The sequence below is a fragment of the Vidua chalybeata genome, chromosome 18, assembly GCF_026979565.1.
Source record: "Vidua chalybeata isolate OUT-0048 chromosome 18, bVidCha1 merged haplotype, whole genome shotgun sequence".
In the NCBI taxonomy this organism is placed as follows: domain Eukaryota; kingdom Metazoa; phylum Chordata; class Aves; order Passeriformes; family Viduidae; genus Vidua; species Vidua chalybeata.
Genome location: NC_071547.1, coordinates 12,481,868 through 12,500,600, shown reverse-complemented (window position 1 = coordinate 12,500,600; position 18,733 = coordinate 12,481,868). Strand labels below are relative to the sequence as shown.

The window sequence follows — 18,733 nt, the reverse complement described above, 5'->3', positions numbered from 1 at the left end:
ACTGACAGGACACAGGGAATGGCTTCCCATGGACAGAGGGGAAGGGTTAGATGGGATTTTGGGAAGAGATTCTTCCCTGTGAGGCTTTGGTACAGGCTGCCCCATCCCTGGAAGGGTCCAAGGCCAGGTTGGATGGGGCTTGGAGCACCCTGGGATAGTGGAAGGTGTGGGATGAGATCATCTTTAAGGTCCCTTCCCACTCAAACCATTCCATGCTTCTCTGATCCTGGAGCATTTCCGAAGTGCCTTTCAGGTCCTGCCCTTCTCTCCCCGCTCCTGGGTGTATTTTGGGAAGGGAAGCCGTGGATTCCTGCCTCCCCTAACCCCATCCACGTTCAGACACCCACTTTGGGAGCCAGACCCTTCTCCTCTGTCTCTGTTGTTTTCCCATTTCCTACTTTTCCACCGCATTCCTTTCCCTGGCAGTTAATGGAGCTCGTAGATCATATAATAAATAGGGATCGACTTCATGCCAGGCGCTGGATCAGAATGGATTGACCCCTGGGAATACACTCCCTCCCAATCGATGCCAGGCCATCAGGCCGGATAAATCTTGATAACGGCTGACAACGGGAAAGTCAATATGTGAATTAATATATACATTAAACCTGGATATATCTTCCACCGGCAGGCAGCAGCCTGAGGAGAGGCCTGGAATATCCCGAGCCAAGAGGATGGTTGGGATGGGGAAAAGCAGCAGCTTGATCCTCCGTGTTTGATGTGGAAACATCGGGGCTGGCTGAGCTTTTCTTACCCACTGGAGCATCAAATCCCTGCCGGCGGCTGCTCCAGCGTGGAGGATGCTCCAGGGGGAAAGTTTTCCTTTGTGTTTTAAGAGTGTTTCCAAATGCCAGGGAAGTATTTCTGTTTTGGCCCTGATTTCTCCGGGAAAGTGCTTAACACAGCGGGATTTGCTGTGCTGGAGAGGAAGGGATTTAAGGAAATGCCTTTGATTAAGTGCCCCGCTGAGAGATGCTCCCAAAAAGTCCTTCCGCTCGTGCCAGCTCTTCCCATCCCTGTTGAGTGACATCCCTGCATCATTCCTGATTTTTTCTGAGCATCCTCAGTGCCTGGGATCCTCTCTGGGACAGAGCAGGGCTGCCTGTGGGGGATCCATATGTTGGCACCCTGCCTAGCCAAAGAAACAGATCGTTCCTGTGACAGCGGCATTAACTTTTTATTAATCATTTTTACTATTCCAAAGTGGAGCCGGGTGCCAGGGAAGCAGCCGGCTCAATCCAAAGTTTCTTTCCTTTCTCCAAAAGGGTTTTAAAAAACATTTCTTTTCCTTCCTGAAGCTCAAAACAGCCAGAGGTGCAGGGTGCAGAGAATATATCAGAGACAATGAGGTCGGGGTGCCTCCACTCATCCCTGTGCACCCAACCCTCCCTTCTCGGAGCCGATTCCGAGCGCGTCCTTTCCAAAGGCAGCAAGTGGCACCTGGAGCATGGAGTTTTTTCGGATGACTTGTTTGCAAGCCTGGCTTTAGCTAAGCCCCAGGGGCTGCTTTGCATTCACCTGGCTCCGAGCTCTTCTCCCCGCAGCTGGAGAAGAGCTCGTCTCCTCTATTTCCTCCAAATAAAAATGCATGGAGTTGGCTTTTTCCAAAGAACTTGTTTTTTTCCAAGGCGACGATGGAGTTGGAGCTACTTTTCGGGGAGGCAGATCCCCCTCCTCCTCCTTTTCCTCCTCCTCCTGCAGTCCTTGTGGTTTGGCTGTAGTTATCTCGCGTGCCAGCTGCCGGCAGGAAAATTTTGCTGCCTAAGTAATATCCATCAAAAGCCGGTGCTTCCATCGGCTGGAGATAGCGGGATGAGGGGAGCGTTGGCTCTCCAGGGCTTTTCTGTTTCCTCCTGCTGGTTTGGCTCTGCAGAGGCTCCTTCATGAGGAGCAGGAGGGTCTCTCCCATCTCTGGGCTGGGGATGTGAGCTCTGCTTGAAATGGCAGGAATTGAATTCCCTGGCTTCCCGTTGGGGTTGCTTTGGGTTCGGCTGGAATGGGGATGGATGGGATGAATATTTCCAGCCTGGGGTCTGCTGGATGCTGGTGCTTAGGTCATGCCTTTTCTGGCACTGAGTTTTGGCTGCTGCTTCCGTAGAAGCACAGAATTGTTTAGGTTGGAAAAGATCCTTAAGATCATCAATTCCAACCATTCCCCCAGCACTGCCAAGGCCACCACTGATCCGCGTCCCCAGGTGCCACAAGAGCTGTTAAATCCTCCAGAGATGGGGACTCCAGGGATGTGCCAGGGCTTGACAGTCTTTTCAGTGAAGAAATTTTCCCTCATATCCTAATTTTTCCTCTCTGGTCATGGTCGTGGAGTTTGGATGTAGAGGGCTGAGGAATTTCAGGCTGGATGCTGCCACTGCTCGCTCTGGCATTGGCAGGGAATCAAGGGGGCGAAATTCCTTATCCATTTAGAGGAAAACAAAACCTCGGGATAAAAATGAACCCAAAGCTTTCCCTTTGCTGCTCTTACAGCGTTGTTCAATTTTCCTTTGTGTGAAGCACCTCAGGAGCTGTTGAGTTCCAAAAGCACTGCTGCCAGACGCTGGGAAAAGAGAAAAACAAGCCAATATATGGGAGCAGCTGGAAAACTTCCTAAATAAGTCAGGAATGTGCTGGAATGTGCAGAGCTCCTTCTTTCCCTCTCTGGTCCTGCTCAAATGAAATCAAATAAGTCCTGGCTCAGTGGTTCCTGTTGCTGTTTCTTTCTTAACATTCCCCAAAGGGTCCTTTTTCCGTGAAAACCTCAAAGTGGGTAAACTGCTGGGGAATGTGGGAGCATCCAAGCATTCTTTGCTGTGTCTTTCTTCCAGCACAGATGTAACCTGGGAGCAGAGGTATTTTTATATTAAAGCATTTTTTATTAATTCCCCACCTCGCTCTCTTCTCCAGTGTCTCCCCTGGGTCTGTAGTGCTGGCTGTCTCCATGGTATCCAAGCTGCTTCCCTATAAATCCATATCCCAGCAAGGAATGAACTTCCCGGGGTCTGGCATTTCTCACCTCTTTAACTGAATGGGCGTTTATGCGGATGGGAAGAGGGAAGGGAAGCACAAAGCTCCTGGAGTGATGGAATGTGCCCCACAACTGCCCGGCCCTTGGCTCGGCATGATCCCTGCTGCTGAGCAGGAGCCAGGGTGGAGTCTCCATTAAGGCAGAGGTGTTGGCCATCAGTGTAGCGTTATGGCCACCAGTACAGAGGTGGTGGCCATCAATGTAGAGGTGATGATCATCAGTGCAGAGACAAGGACCACCAGTGTAGAGGTAATGACCACCAGTGTAGCGGTGTTGGCCATCAATGCAGAGGTGATGACCACTGATGTAGAGCTGATGGCCATGAATGTAGAGGTGATGGTCACCAGGATAGAGGTGGTGGCCACCAATGTAGACGTGTTGGCCACCAGTGTAGAGACAATGACCATCGGTGTAGAGGTGGTGGCCATCAATGTAAAAGTGATGGCCCATCAGTGTAGAGGTGATTGCCACCAGTATAGAGGTGGTGGCCACCAGTGTAGGAGTAATGGCCGTCCATGTAGAGACAATGACCATCAATGCAGAGGTGGTGGCCACCAGTGCGGAGCTGATGACCACCAATATTGCAGAGAGGGGTAAAAAACCCCAAGGGATGGAAGACGGATGCGGCTGTTTTCCCATGGAACAGCAAAAACACCCAGAGGCAGCGCTCCAGCTCTTCCTCCCTCATCCCAAATTGTTCCTCTGCGAGCCGCCTTGGCTTTGCTCCCGCTGCTGATGTCTCCAGCCCACGTTGGGAATGCAGAGTGTTTATAAAGCAATTTGGGATTTGGCTTGCTTGGCTGAACACTTCAAAAACTCATTTTGAATTGAGAGTGGCATCTGCAGCAGGATGGGGCTGGGCCTGTCCTAATGCCGGGAAAGGCACCGGGATGTGGATGTGCCGTGGGATGAGGTGCACTCCTGAGGACTCCCAGAAGGATCTCTGCATCTCTGTCCCAGCCACCCCTCAGCTCTGGGTGGCGTTTGGTCACCTTGTGGCACCGGGGCACATGTCATCAACTCGCTCTGCCGCCAGCTGGGACGGAGAAGTTTGGGAGAAGAAGACAAGAATTCCTTATGAATTTTCACTTCAACGCTGAATAACCCAGGATCCATCTGAAGATGCAAATTACCTGCCTTGTTTTTGGCGTCGAGTGTAGGCATTTTGTGGCCTTGTCATCCACAGCCGTGTCCCTCAAAGCCAGGCTCAGCGGGGACCTCTCCAAGTGGAAAGGCAGAAGACTCCGAGCGTGCCCCGGGCGCTGCTCTTTGTCCTGCCCGAATGGGGAGCGATTGAGGAACGAGGAGAAGCGGAATTGTGGAGCTGTGCCATGAAAAGGTTCTGCAGGTGGTGGCTGAATGGGCTCAGGTGCTGCACAAAAGGTATCAGCCGGGCTTTATCTCCGCGTTGGCAGCTCCTTTTCCAGCAAGAAAAGTCGGATGTGCCGGTGCGGCGGGCGCTCGGTGAATTCATTCGGAGCCGTTATTCATCAAGGGGAGGGGAGAAGCACCTGGGCTGCTTTGATGGCTCTGCCAGGGTCTGAAGAGCAGAGGTGACAGGGACATGTCCTGGTGCCACCACCCCAGGTCTGACTGTTCTCCTGCAGCGGCTCCATCCGCTGGGAAGGATGTGGAAATCCTGTAAATGAAGTGGAAAGATGGGAATCTCACCAGCAAAGGGATGCAAGCTCCATTCTTGGGATTATCTCAGCAGTTCAGATAGGCAGAAATGTGAGGATTTTCCTCTAAACAACCCTTTCCCAGGAAAACAGCTGATCTTAACTCGCTGCAGGGCTGGAATCCAGCCCCGTTCCAGCGCTAATCCACTCACTGCATTTCCAGTGTCAATTTGTGACCAATTGAGATCACAGGCAACTGGCTGTAAAAAGGTTTTCTCTGGGAGAAAACGTGTTTTCCAGGGGTTGGGAAGGGCTGGGGGAACTCCTGTGTGTGCAGGCAGGTCATGGAGGTGGCAAAAGGCTGTTGTGTGGCAGAGCTTACAGCTTGGTGGGTTTATGTAGCAAATTAGTGTAGAAAAACACCGGTGGTGGAAGGACAATTCATGTCCATCGTTGTTCTGCACACTTTGATTCATTCCAGTTACAGAAGCCCGAGGATTTTATCACTGATTTCCATGTGCTCGGATCCTCATCTCCAGCAAATTCTTATTTGACTGCAGTCCAAGTGTTGCAGGAGACGGGAAGGTGGTTCAGAGGAAGCGCAGCTGCCTCGGGGCTAAATCCAGCTGGGATGCTCAGAGAGGTGCTGGGACACCTGAGCAAGGAAAGCCATCCCTGAGGAGGCAGCACTAGCTGCCCTAAATCCCCACCACAGCTCACTTGTGTCCAGCAGGACAATTCCTAACGCTCCCAGGGAGGAAATATTTGGAAGGGTGCTGTTGTCTTTCCAAAGCCCGTGGGATGTGGGGATTGATCCCATTCCTGTTTTGCTGCTTGTCCTGAAAATTCTTCTCTCTGCCCACAGAGTGATGTGGAGCTTCTGCCTTAGGAGCAGGAGGATCCTTTGAATCTGTGAGCTTCTGGAGTTTGGGGTTCTTCTGGCTTTCATGGACTCATGGAATGGTTTGGGTGGGAAGGGACCTTAGAGCTCATCCCATTCCACCCTCTGCCATGGGCAGGGACACTCTCATTGTCCCAGGCTGCTCCAAGCCCCATCCAAGGTGTCCCTGCCCATGGCAGAGGGCTGGAATGATCTGGTCCTTGAAGTCCCTTCCAACCCAAACCACTCTGTGATCCTCTTTTATGATTCTGTGATTATTTTCACCCAAAAAGGACAAAACCTCTCCCAGGGAATGAATCCAAACCAGCACCTGCTGGAATTCCCAGGGCAGGAGGAACTGGGAGAGGGGAAAGCAGTGCAGCTGAGCCGGGGGAGAGCAGCAGAATGAAACCCCGGAAATTTTAATTTGTTAACCAGAACAGAATCAAATCAACAAGTGCAGTCACCAAACCTCTTTAACAAGCTGTGTGTTGGGTGTTTTATTTCCCAGGCTCAGGTATCCAGTCTCATCTTTCCAAAGTTGCCTGGAATGAGCGTGGGCGGATAGTGAAAAGCAAAAAAAAAAAAAGCTCTTTTTGTGGGCGGGAGTCGAGGCAGCAGCCACCCACGTCCTCCATTATGATATTCAAATGTCAATATATTTTTAATTGGTTTATATCCATCCCCCCCCCCTCCCAATCCAGCTGCCTTTGGTAATTAAAGCTCTGTAAATAGATTTTACTGGAATTGGTACAAGAAGGAAAATTGGAGGACATTGTACAGTGCTTGGGGTTGGGTTGGGGGATTTTTTCCCTCCCTGTCTTTCCTCTTTTGACTCATTTTACATCTGTGAGCTTTGCATTGCGAGGGAGGAGGGAGCCACGGCCAGTTCTGCACAAAAACTCGGAAACGGGAGGACCAGGTGGTTTGCTCCGGGCTGGGACACAGGGAAAAGCCAGGGGCCAGCCCAGACTGTCCCTTGTGGCACCACGGTGGTGCCACCAGGACACACCAGGAGCACTGAGAGTTCCTTCCCAGTGCCAGACTGGGAGAGCCCCCAGTTCCCTGCGGAATCTTCAACCTGCCTCGAGCCAGGAGGCCAAAATCTGGCCAAAATCCTGTAATTATTTACAGTTCCCTGCTTTATAAATTGGTGCTGTTTCTCCAGGAGGGTTTGTAACTTCTCTTTCCCTTTTCCTGTCCTTCCAGCCTGTGTAAAGGACGGACTCTCTACTCCGTGGTGAGGGACGCCAAAATTGTCCTGGATGTCAACAAGACGAGGCAGATAGCACAAGAAATTGTGAAGGTATGGTCTGGTGGGGTCTGGATCCAGCAAAAAACCCGGCCAAGAGCCCAGTCCAGTCATTCTGGGGAGTAGGAGAGGAGCAGCCAAGGATTCTGAGCAGGATAGCTCTGCTTGGCTTTAAAATCCAAAGATTCTGGGCAGGACAGAACTCCTTGGTTTTAAAATCCAGGTGTCTTTGACCTCTCTCATGTGGCTGAATTGGGGTGGCACCAAAGCTTCCGTGGGGTTCCCATGCTTGGGGCTCATCCTGGCCCCTGCTCCTCTTCCCTGCTGGAATTTCAGGTGTTTAAATCCAGCATTGCTGCTGTGGGGGAGTTCTTGGTGGGATATTCCTCTCCTCTTGGAAAAAAAATGTGATAATCATGGAATACAAGAATGGTTTGTGTTGGAAGGGAGCTTAAAACTCATTCCATTCCTCCCCTTACCATGGGCAGGGACATCTTCCACTACCCCAGGTTGCTCCAAGCCCCGTCCAACCTGGCCTTGGGCACTTCCAGCATTCCCAGTATTCCCATAAAACATTCCCAGGGCTGAGGAGCTAAAAATGCTTTTCCTGTCCCAGGGATGACTCCAAGTGCATCTTCCACACTTCAGACGTGTCCCTATAAACAATCCCGGGCAGGATCCCCCCGTGGCACGGTGGAGTGGCCAGGAATTCAGGTCCTGAGCCCTCACAGCTTCCCATGGGATGTCAGCAGCAGCACTGGGGTGTTGAGCTGTCTGCCAGAACGGGGTTGTGCTGTGATTCCAAACATATTTATCACCAGAAATATTTGCCACAGGCTCTGCCATGGGAGCTGTGACAGTGCCCCCGTGCCCTGCTCAAGGTCAGCCAACACTTCCACCCTGGAGCCCAAACCTGGAGCTGATCCCACATTTAACTGAGGGAAAACAACAGAAAATCAGGTTTTCTGGCAGACCTTAGCCCCACTTAAATACTCAGACGCAGGTTAACAGCAGAATATGTTCAGCAATATTTCCTGGGCGGTGCCTTTTCCCTGGATGGTGCTTATTAAATTGCCTAGTTTGTGTTTATTTAGACCCAGTTTTAACTTTAAAGTTTAAATTCCTTCAATCCCCCTGGGCTCTCCGGGCAGGAGCTGACAGGTGAGCACAGCCTGAACCTTTAGCTACCTCGGGGCCATGGCCTGAGCTGGGGGTGCCTGAGGCAGCCCAGAGCCTCTTCCTTCCTAATTCCTACTTCTGATCCATGTTTTCCACCTTTTAGACACGGATTTTTCCCACTGAGCAAACAGTTGAAGCATCACGGTCTAGCCTTGTATTTTTCCCCCTTTTTGTACTCAGGGCTTTTTCCTTCCACATGTTCCCAGTGGGAATAGCAGCTCCATTCTGCCCCTTTCCCTGCGAGGGTTCATTGCTCCGTGTGGGTTTTGAGGATGAGGCTGAGATCCTTGTTTTCTGCAGCTGGTGCCTGTCAGGAACAGGTTGGAAACCACCAAGTCTGTCGTGTTGAGAGGCAGATTTTGTATCCACCCGAGATCCCTGGAGGAATTAGCAGAGCTCCAAAGGCTCTCCCTGTGTACCAAAGGGAATTCCTGGATTGTGGAATTGTGGAATTCCTGCCACAGTGCCATGACCCAACCACGTGGCCCGTTCCTGCTGAGGAGCAGCTTCCCAGCCTTCCCATCTTTGCCCACCAAACTCCAGCAGATGTCTGGGGGGACTTGGAAGTGTTGGGTGTTGGGAAGGGAAATTCCAACACCTTGGTTGGGGTGGGCTTGGAGCTGCATTGTCCGGAGGCTTTGGATTCGCTGCGCAGTCACAGCAGTTGTTGGATTTTATCCTTTGATTCCGGGAATGTGACAGGAGAGCTGCTCAGCTCCTTGGATTAGTGGGTGCAAGGTTATCCCGAGATCCTCAGGAGGGGGAGGATGATTGATTCCGGGAGCGGTGCCGGCAGAGGGAGCTGGCTTTTCACACAGCCAAGCAAATGAAGGCGTTACTGGGCCCAGAGTGTTCCCTCAGGGATCATCCCAGGGGCTGAGGTGGCAGGGCTGGAATTTGCAGTGGGATCTGCACGGAGCGAGGTGAGGGAGTGGGGTTTGCCCGGAGAAATTCCTTCAGCAAAGGCCAGGCTGTGTTTAATGATTCCATGGAGATGAGCTCTCCGCTGGATGTGGGAGCAGGTGGGAGCAAGGTCCTGATGTTTCTCTGGGGTCCCGTCACCCTCAAACAATGGGAAGGGGCTGCAGAGCATTCCCGTGGCACTGGGGCTCATCCATGGATGCTCAGGGCCCTGCACTGCACCTGGGCAGGGAAACATTGGAATGCTGCTCCTTGCTCCACCCTGGCACTTTCTGGAGGTGACAGTGACATTTGAAAGCCGATTTTTAAACCTCATCATTATTTCATGTGCCGGGAGCTGGAGACCCCTAATTAATCCCCGTGCCTGGAACGGTCCTGGCATCCAGCCCCAAATCCTTTCCTTCCTCCAGCATCCCTTGGCAGAAGCTCTGTAGGATTTTCTCCCCACGGGGCGCAGTGAAATTCCCATATCTTGCTGGGTTGGGGTGTTTTTCCGTTTGTTTTCCCACTTTTTCCAGATGGTGGAATTTGGATTGGGCTTCTGGCTCCACATCAGCCGCCAGCTTAAAAATAAATTCTTCTCGCACAGCCTGCGTGGTTAATGATGATAGATGAAAAGATGAGACTCGGGATGGATGGATGGATCCCCATAGAATTCCAGTTAATAAATCCCCCTTTTCCAGTGCCAGACAACCAATATTCCCTCTTAAGCAACAGTTTGCCGGCCTGTTGGGCATTGATCCTTCAGCAGCATCCTGCAGATCAAGTTTTCCCCGAGTCTGCTTAGGAGAGTGAAAAGTGGGACAGCAGGAAAATCCCTGCTGAAGTTGGGATAAATGTGTTTTATCCCCCTCCCCATTCCCAGAATTATCCTGCGGAGCTGAACATCCGCCACGCGGAGCTGCCGGCAGTCTGCTTGATTTGCCGAGGCTAAACAGGAGAGTTTGGATTTCCCACCCATGGCCTTTTTGTGCCTCATTAGCAGTAATTTTAATTAACTGCCGAGCAGTTTTTCCTGGGGGGAAGGAATTAAGGCAGGACTCCTGCGAGGCGCCCGTTCCCAGGCGGATGGGGCCGTCGGAAGCGCCGATGGCTCCGCCAGGGCTGTGGGGAGCGGTGACTTATTACCCTCCTCTGCCAGCCCCCAAAAAAACGGAGGCAAAAACATCATCACCATCCATTTCCCAGCGGAGGATTCCAGGGGAGCGGCTGCCGGGTGGGTTTGCCGCTCATTTTTCCTGTGGAATCAATTAATCAGGAAGATGAGTGGGCGCCATGGCAGCTGGGACACTCACCCCACAGTCCCATTTCCCTCCAGGAGCCCATCCCCTCCAGACACTTTCCCTTCCTGCAGGGCCCTTTGGGGATGTGGTCCAGCTTGGATGTGCCCTGGTGGCTCATGGATCCCATGGGAATGCCGCCACTCCGGCGTTATCCCACCCGTTTGTGCCGCTTTTGTAACCTCGGGGTGTTTTCCTCTCTCTGTTCCATCCCAGGGAATGGGATACCTGCATGCCAAGGGCATCCTCCACAAGGACCTCAAGTCCAAGAATGTCTTCTACGACAACGGGAAGGTGGTGATCACCGACTTCGGGCTCTTCAGCATCTCCGGGGTTCTCCAAGCGGGCAGGTAGGAGGACATGGACACACTGGAGCTCCTCCCCGTGCCCTAAAGCTGGGAACGTGGGGAAAGATCCCAAAAAATCCCTCTCCAAGTGGTTTTTTGTGTCGCCAGCCTTGGCAGACAGGAGTTCAAGAGGCCTTTGAGTGTCGTGGGGCTGCTCTGTTTGAAGGGAGTTGGTTTTGATCCGTAGGAAGGAACACGATGCCGTGTGTGAGCCTCTGGAGCTTTGGTTCAGAGAGGCAGATTGTGCCCCTTGGACCCACCTCTTCCCATGGGATGCATCATTTCCATGGCCAAACCACCCTGCAGCCAGCCAGGAGATGCTCCTGTGGCAGCAGGGCTGGGTCATTCCTTGGCTTTTCCTTTTCCATCGTTATAATTCCCTGGCATCTGCTTCATCTCCTGCCTGATTGAGTGATGCTGTCCCCACTCCAGTGACATTTTGGGAATCACAGACATCTGTGCTGGGCATGGAGCAAGACATGGAAAATGAGAGCCAAGCTTGGGGCTTTCACAACATTGTGACATTTTGGGGTTTCGGAGGGTTTAAATCTGAAGGGGTTGGTAAATGTTAAAAATGTTAAAATTTGGTTAAATTTCTTTTCCCAGTGCTTTGGGAGGTTTTCCAGCTGTAGGAATAGCAGGGAAAAGAGTTCCAGCAGCTGTGGAAAGGAGGAAAAGCAAAGCTGGGGTGGAAAAAGGAAACAGAAGTGGGGAAGGAAGAACAGAGATTATATTTTCCTTTTTTTTTCAAGTGGGGAATAAGAACATTGCTGACTTTTCCCACCTTCCCCACTAAATCCTTTGTGTTGGATTTCCCTCTAAACCCTTTGTGTAGGGAGCAGCACAGCCCAAGCTTGGGCAGTTTTCTCCTGGTCCTTCCATCTCCATGGCAAAGATGCTCAGGAGATAACAAGCACATTGGAAATGATGGATTTTTTCCCCCAATTTCCCAGTGATGATTTCAAAGGATTAGAGGAAATGGCAGCGGCCGCCTCTCTCCATCCCGCACTGTGCACTCCCAAATTTTCCACTCTGCCTGGATGAATATCAATGGATTGCAGCTCAAACTTGGCCAAAAACTTTGGAAAGCCAGGAAATCAGGATTTCCTGCTGTGGCAAAGTGGGATTTGCCCCTGGTTTGGCAGCTGGGTGGGGGGTTTGGGATTCAGGGCCTGCCAGGAGGAAAGGACAGCTCATTCCAGCAGGGAATGAGGATTTGGGCAAAACCGCCCACGTTTTGCCAGGAATCTTTGTTGTGAAGGTCAGGGATGCTCCAGAGATGGAATGAGAAATGGGGGAATGGGGTTTCTGATGAGGTGGCCGATGTGTGGCCACCTGTGCCCAAGACTGGGATGTCCCTTGTGGGGTTAGAATCCAGGAGATGACACAGGAGAGGAAGGATGGCCAGGAAAGCAGGGCTGGGTGGAAATGAGCAGGGTTTTGCTGGGAAAATGGAGAAAATGAGAAAATGTGTGCCCTGGGCTGCTGGTAGCAGAGGTTTTCTGCTGGAGGAGAGCTGAGAGGAGAGCAGGGATCCACAGCCACCATGAATTTTGGAACAGGAAGTGTCTGCATGGCTGATCTCCCCTTTTCAGGGTGGGTTTTGGTGTCTCTCAGGTGAAGACAGGAGATAAATCCCAATTTTGGGTCCTTAGAGGCTTGGAAAAACATCTGTTGGGAAGGGAGCAAATTTCTGGAGGTCAGGTTAAGGATGGTGACATTTCTTCAGCTGGTTTTGCTGGGATTAAAACACTTCCTGCAGAGATTTGGTGACTTGGGGTCTCATCCTGCTGAAATCAGTTTTATTCCTCCTTTATTTAAATGTTCTTGGGCTCGGTGGGGCTGCTCTGGAATTAGGAGGAGCATGATGTGGGTCTTGAGGAGTCTGAGGCTCTTCTGCTCCTGCTTTTGCCCTGAGGGTAGCTTGGAAGATGCTCAGCTGGGCGTGGTTGTGAAGTCAGGTAAACTTTGGCCATAAACTCTCAAACTGCTGGAACTGAGCCACTTCTGGGACCCCATTAAAGCCCAGCCCTCACTGCTGGGAGCTCATAACCCACAGAAGCTTTGCCAGGGATGAGCTGTGCATGCCAATCCAGTCCCTGGAGCATCCTGAGGCTGCTTGTGGAATGTCACAGAGCAGAAATGAAAGCAGAAATAAAAGCCCCAGGAGCAAACCCAGCCCTGCTGTGGGTGCTGGAGCAGATCCACATGCTGCCCACTACATCCTGGGAAGGAGAGGCAGGCACGGGGAAGGATGAGCTAGCCCGAGCCTTTTTAATTGCCCAGGTGCTTAATGCTGGTTTGTAATTAAGAGCTGGAGGGTGGAGGGGGGTGCTGGGCAGCTGAAAGCCTCCCCTCTGTGCCCAAGTGGCCACACTCCGGAGGGTCCGAGCCGCGCCGGAGCCGCTGATTGCCGTGGAGCCTCCGAGGTGTGGATGGAGAGGAGCCATGGACACCCCAGAGGGGACAAGGAGGCTTCATCAGCGATTCCCTGGAGTGGCAGAGTCCCTCCTGAGGGAGGGGGTCCCTCTGGTCACGGCCAGACCTGTCACTGGGAATGGGGATGGCTTTGCAGGCAGGAGGATCTGGATCGTGCCATTTTGGGATTATGAGCCAGCTTGGAGGTGGAACCCCATCCCTGGATGGTGTCCCGTGGGATTTTAGCCCCAGGCTGACATTCAAGAGGACAGATGACCCCACAGCCATCCCTTAGCCCTGTTCATCCCCATATTTGGGAGGGTTCCAAGCACAAACAGGGAGAAATTCCTGGCAGGAGCCAGCAGGGCTCTTCCTTCTCCAGCCCAACGTGACGTGGGACAGTTTTGTTCCCTCCTGCTGCTGAACCTGGGCTCAGACACACGATGGAGCTGCCTCAGGTGTCACCACCACTGATGATCCAGGGGTTTTGAAGCCAGCAGTGTATCCCAGGTGCCTGCTGGAGGATGTAAGGGATGGGAGAAGTCACCAATCTCATCCTCAGCCATTGGCCAGAGGATTCCAACGTGTTTATCCTGAGCAGGGGGAGCTAGGGGAGGTGGAGGAAGGACAGATGAGGTGAAATTGAGGAGTTGTTATAAAGCCAGGCTGCTCCCATGGGAGGTGCCATTGGAGGCTCGGACTTGGAGGGGCTGTTTTGGGGCCAAACACCTGAAAGCACCAATTCCCAGGCTGTTGCTTTAGGATGGCTTTGCTTGGAAGAGGCACTTTGTGGTCCCCAGTCCAACTTCCTGCTCCAGCCACAGTGGGGCTGCTGGGGGAATTCATCCCCACTTTACCCCCGGGTTCTTTAAGGGCTTTTGGTGCAAAGGGCACAGCAGGAGCCCCAGCAGACCCTAAATCCCCATCGCCAGCCTGGAAGAGCCAAAGTTCCCCTAAAGCACCGTCCTGCGCCCCAATTTTGTCCTGCTGCCTGGGCAGGGACAGCTGTGCCAACATTTCCAGAGCAGGGTTAAAACCTGACTTTGCAAGGATGACGTGAGGAAAACCAGGCTTAAAAGCCTTGGGAAGAGGTTGGGAAGCTGGGGATGTGGTGCTGCTGTGCCCTGGTGTACCCACAGCTCCAGCTCCATGTCCCAGCAAGAACCACCATCCCATGCCCCAGTTTTGTTCAGCTGCCTGGGCAGGACAGCTGCGCCAGAGCAGGGTTAAAACCTGACTTTGCAAGGATGATGTGGGTAAAACCAGGCTTAGAAACCTTGGGAAGAGGGTGGGAAGCTGGGGGCTGCTCACTGGGGATGTGGAGATGCTGTGCCCCGGGGTACCCACGGCTCCAGCTCCGTGTCCTGGCAGGAGCCACCCTCCAATTCTGTCCTGCTGCCTGGGCAGGGACAGCTGTGCCAACATTTCCAGAGCAGGGTTAAAACCTGACTTTGCAAGGATGCTGTGGGGAAAACCAGATTTAAATCCCTGGGAGGAGGGTGGGCAGCTGGGGATGTGGCGGTGCTGTGGCCCGGGGTAGCCACAGCTCCGTGTCCCGGCAGGAGGGAGAACAAGCTGCGCATCCAGAACGGCTGGCTGTGCCACCTGGCTCCCGAGATCATCCGGCAGCTCTCTCCCGACACCGAGGAGGACAAGCTGCCCTTCTCCAAGCACTCGGATGTCTTTGCACTGGGGTGAGTCCCGGGGCAGGGGTCTGGCGTGGCTGGGTCAGGTGGGAGCTGCTCCGGGCACAGGAGGGGATGAGGACGCTGTTGGCTTGTCCCAAATCCAAGGGGACGCTGCCGGATGGAATTCCCATCGCTGGGCTGGGAGAACCTTCCTGCTTCCAGAAATTTCGAGTGAAAGCATCCCTAAATTGCCAAATCTCCCTGTTTTAGACCGGGCTGGCTCTGGGTAATGGGATCCAGAGTGTCCTGAGGATGCCAGCCTGGGAATGCAGGGAGCTGGGATGGGAACACATCTCTGAGAACCCCTGGAGAGCCCAGTTTTCCCCAAATTACCAAATCCACTTGTTTTGGACCAGAGTGGTGCTGGGCAATGGGATCCCATTGGGAATGCCAGCCTGGCATCATCTCTGCCTGCACCCTCCTGGGGCAGGTACCAATGAGGAGGTGCCTGGATGATGGAGGTGTCAAAGGTTGGGGACACAGCTCTGGGAGCCCCTGGACACCCCAATTCTCTCTAAATTATGCAATCTTCCTATTGTGGCCACAGATCAGGGTGGCTCCAGGGAATGGGATCCAGAATATCCTGGGAATGCCAGCCTGGCTTCATCTCTCCCCTGCATCCTCCTGGGGTGGGAACTGTTGAGAAGGTGCTTGGATGATGGGTGGGGATGCCAAAGGTTGGGGTCACAGCTTTGGAGCCCCAGGACACCCCAGTTCCCCCCTCCAGCCACTGCAAGGGGCTGATGGTGGTGCCAGCCCTATGAGCAATTCCAAAAAAGCCAAGAAAATGAGAATTCCTAAGTTTTCCTCAGCAAACCAGTTCATTCCTCCTGCCCTTTTTCTGCCCACAGACCTCCCTGAGGGCATGAGCCCAATTCCACCCCGCTAAACCTTTCCCAAAACCTTTCCTCTTTACCCAGAGGATTAATTTTCTCACGGATACCTCGAAGGCTGTGGGATTAGGGAGCGTGGGCCCGTTATCCGAGGCAATATTCCCATCAAACCCACAGTAATTACAGCTGGAAGGGTCTGGCTCCTTTTTTTTGCCCTCCCTGAGGCACAACTTCAGCACAGAAATAAAGAGGTAATTAAAGGATCGTATCCAACTAAGTGAGAGTGGGTGGGGAGACATAATTTTCCCTTTTTTTCCTCAGTTGTGAGCTCTGCCCTTATGGAAAGTGTGAGTTTCCTGAAAAGATGAAAAGGTTTCCCCACGTTTTCCCTCTTTCTTGTTTCTGCTGCTCTCCATCAAGCCTGGGAGGCTCAGGGATGATCCAGAGGGGTCACTTCCCTCCAGGGATTTGGGGATCAGGGACAGCAAGAGGAAAAGATCTTTTAAAGATGACAAAAATTCCCAGTGAGAAACTGGAATTAACGTCTTGAATGTGTTAAATCCAATCTGAGGGTGTTTGTATGCTCCTCCTGAGGATTTTGTCCTGTGCCCAAGCCCCCCATTCCTCTGCACCTACATAATTCTCCCTTTTTTTTTTTTTTTTTTGAGATTTCCAGCCAAACTGTGCAAAATCAAAACAATTCCAATTCCCAAAATCAGGGAGCTTCCCTAACCAGGAGGAATCTTTCATTTATCAGACAGATTTTGTCCACCCTGGTGTCATTTTAACCCTGGGTTTTGATACTTTTAGTGATCACGAGGGCATCCCTGGGAGGGAAAAACAGGTCCAGGGAATTTGCCTTGGACAATGGGGCTGGCATTGTGGGAATCCAGGCCCATCCAGGCTCCGGGTGCCAGAAAATGATGATGCAAAACTTCCAGGCAGTAGCGGGGGCGGAAAACCACAGGGGTGCCCACCGGTTCCACTGGTGATGCCCTTGTTTTGGGATATTCCCTTGGATTTGGGATTCCTCACGGAAAAGAGGGCTTGGCTTAGCGATGAGAGCAGGAGCAGATGGCCAGGGCTTCACGTGGCCATCACCTGGTGAGGACACCTGGGATGGGTCATGGCATGGCTTGGATGGATTTTTGGAGCTTGGAGAGCTTTTTGGAGGAGAAAAAAGGGAAAAGCTGGAGTGAAAGTAATTCTTGGGCTCATCCCTTCCCGGAATTCTGCTGGAGTGGCAGCTGCATCCCCACCATCCTCTCTTCAGCTGCTCCATGGGCAGTGCTGCTGCATCCAGGTGGGACAATCCCACCTGATGTCACAGCATGGCTCTGCCTGGGCCTCCATCAGCCTCTGTCCTCCTTCCCACGGGTTGGGATCTCCCCTGGTGGGGATCAGAGCTCACTCCAGGAAAAAGGGAGAGGTGACAGCTCTGTATCGAGGGCTGAGCGCCTCTGGTGTCACCTGGGATGAAGCATCTCCTGGACGAGGTGGTTCTGGAGCAGGGAGAGATGTTGGATGTGGGTGCAGTGGCCGGACAGCTCCCCATCCTGAATCCCTCCTGGCTGCTCCATCTCTAATTCCCAGTGTCTCCCAACAGCACCATCTGGTACGAGCTGCACGCCCGGGAATGGCCCTTCAAGACGCAGCCAGCGGAGGCCATAATCTGGCAGGTGGGAAGAGGGATGAAGCCCAACCTCAGCCAGATCGGGATGGGCAAGGAGATCTCGGTAGGTGCTGTGGGGCCCTGTGCGGGTGTGCGTGGATTGGGACATGGCTGGTGACGCCCTTGGAAAAACCCTCTGGAGCTGCCCATCTCATCCAGCCAGGCTTGGTCCTGCTGCTGAGCTCAGCTTGAGCGTTCCCTTTGCTCCAGCCCTTCCCAAGGATGTGGGGATGGAGATGGGTGCTCGTGGGATGGACACCCCCCCTTCATCCCAGCCTTTCGTGAGGATGTGGGGATGCAAGTGGGATTCTCATGGGTTGGGCACATTCCCTCCATCCCGGCCCTTCCCAAGAATCTGGTGAAGGAAATGGGATCCTCATGGGATGGACATGTTCTCTCCACCCCAGCTTTTCCCAAAAATCCAGTGATGGAGGTAGGTCCTCATGGGATGGACACATCCATTCCAGCCTTTCCCAAAAATCCAGTGATGGAGATAGGTCCTCATGGGATGGATACATCCATTCCAGCCTTTCCCAAAAATCCAGTGATGGAGATAGGTCCTCATGGGATGGACACATCCATTCCAGCCCTTCCCAAGAATTCAGTGATGGAGATGGCTCCTCATAGGATGGATACATTCCCTCACCTCAACCCTTCATAAGGATCCAGTGATGGAGATGGCTCCTCATGGGATGGACACATCCCTTCCATCCCAGTCCTTAACAAGAATCCAGTGATGGAGACAGAGCCTCATGGGATGGACACATCTCCTCCATCTCAGTCCTTCACGAGAATTCAGTGATGGAAATGGGATCCTCACGGGATGGATAGGTCCTCTCCATCCCAGCCCTTCCCAAGGATGTGGTGGTGGAGATGGCTCCCCATGGGATGGACACATCCCTTCCATCCCAGCCCTTCCCAAGGATTCGGTGGTGGAGATGGCTCCCCATGGGATGGACACATCCCTTCCATCCCAGCCCTTCCCAAGGATTCGGTGATGGAAATGGCTCCCCATGGAATGGACACATCCCCTCCATCCCAGCCCTTCCCAAGGATTCGGTGATGGAGATGGCTCCCCATGGGATGGACACATCCCTTCCATCCCAGCCCTTCCCAAGGATGTGGTCCTTGTGGCCTTTGTGCCGTGGCCGTTGGGGGCGAGGGCTGTGGGAGAGGGACTGGCTCAATTCCCGCTGGGAGAGGCCCTGGCTGGGTTTCCTCACGTGCTCTCCCTGTGGCTCCAGGACATCCTCCTGTTCTGCTGGGCCTACGAGCAGGAGGAGAGGCCCACCTTCACCAAGCTCATGGACATGCTGGAGAAACTGCCAAAGCGCAACCGCCGCCTTTCCCACCCGGGGCACTTCTGGAAGTCGGCAGAGTAAGTCCCCATCCCTGCCCATCCTCCCCCGTTCCTGGATTTCATGGATGGGGGAATGCCCTGCCCAGGGACCCTTCCCAGACCCTCAGCCGTCGCAGCTTCCAGCCTGATCCCTTCTTCTCCCGTGGTCAGATCCTGCTCCGTTCCGTTGCTTTGGCTTAATCACATCCCCGTGCTCCAGGAAACGGCGTCAGTGGGTCCCCAGTTGGGATTTTGGAATCTGTCCTATTGGGAACAGCAGGCAAAA

General features: G+C 53.1%; 1 protein-coding gene across 3 annotated transcripts in view; it reads left to right on the top strand.

The window, feature by feature from the left end:
• KSR2 (kinase suppressor of ras 2) overlaps positions 1-18,733 on the top strand; it is an 81,163-nt gene that overhangs the window by 56,936 nt on the left and 5,494 nt on the right. For 2 of the 3 annotated variants that reach the window (XM_053959148.1, XM_053959146.1), the window contains 5 exons: positions 6,728-6,824; positions 10,367-10,500; positions 14,478-14,609; positions 17,043-17,172; positions 18,353-18,486. In XM_053959148.1, the coding sequence (XP_053815123.1) occupies positions 6,728-6,824; positions 10,367-10,500; positions 14,478-14,609; positions 17,043-17,172; positions 18,353-18,486 (627 nt within the window). Of the gene's footprint in view, positions 1-6,727; positions 6,825-10,366; positions 10,501-14,477; positions 14,610-17,042; positions 17,173-18,352; positions 18,491-18,733 lie in introns of those variants that run through there. The other variant, XM_053959147.1, reaches the window with a different exon arrangement.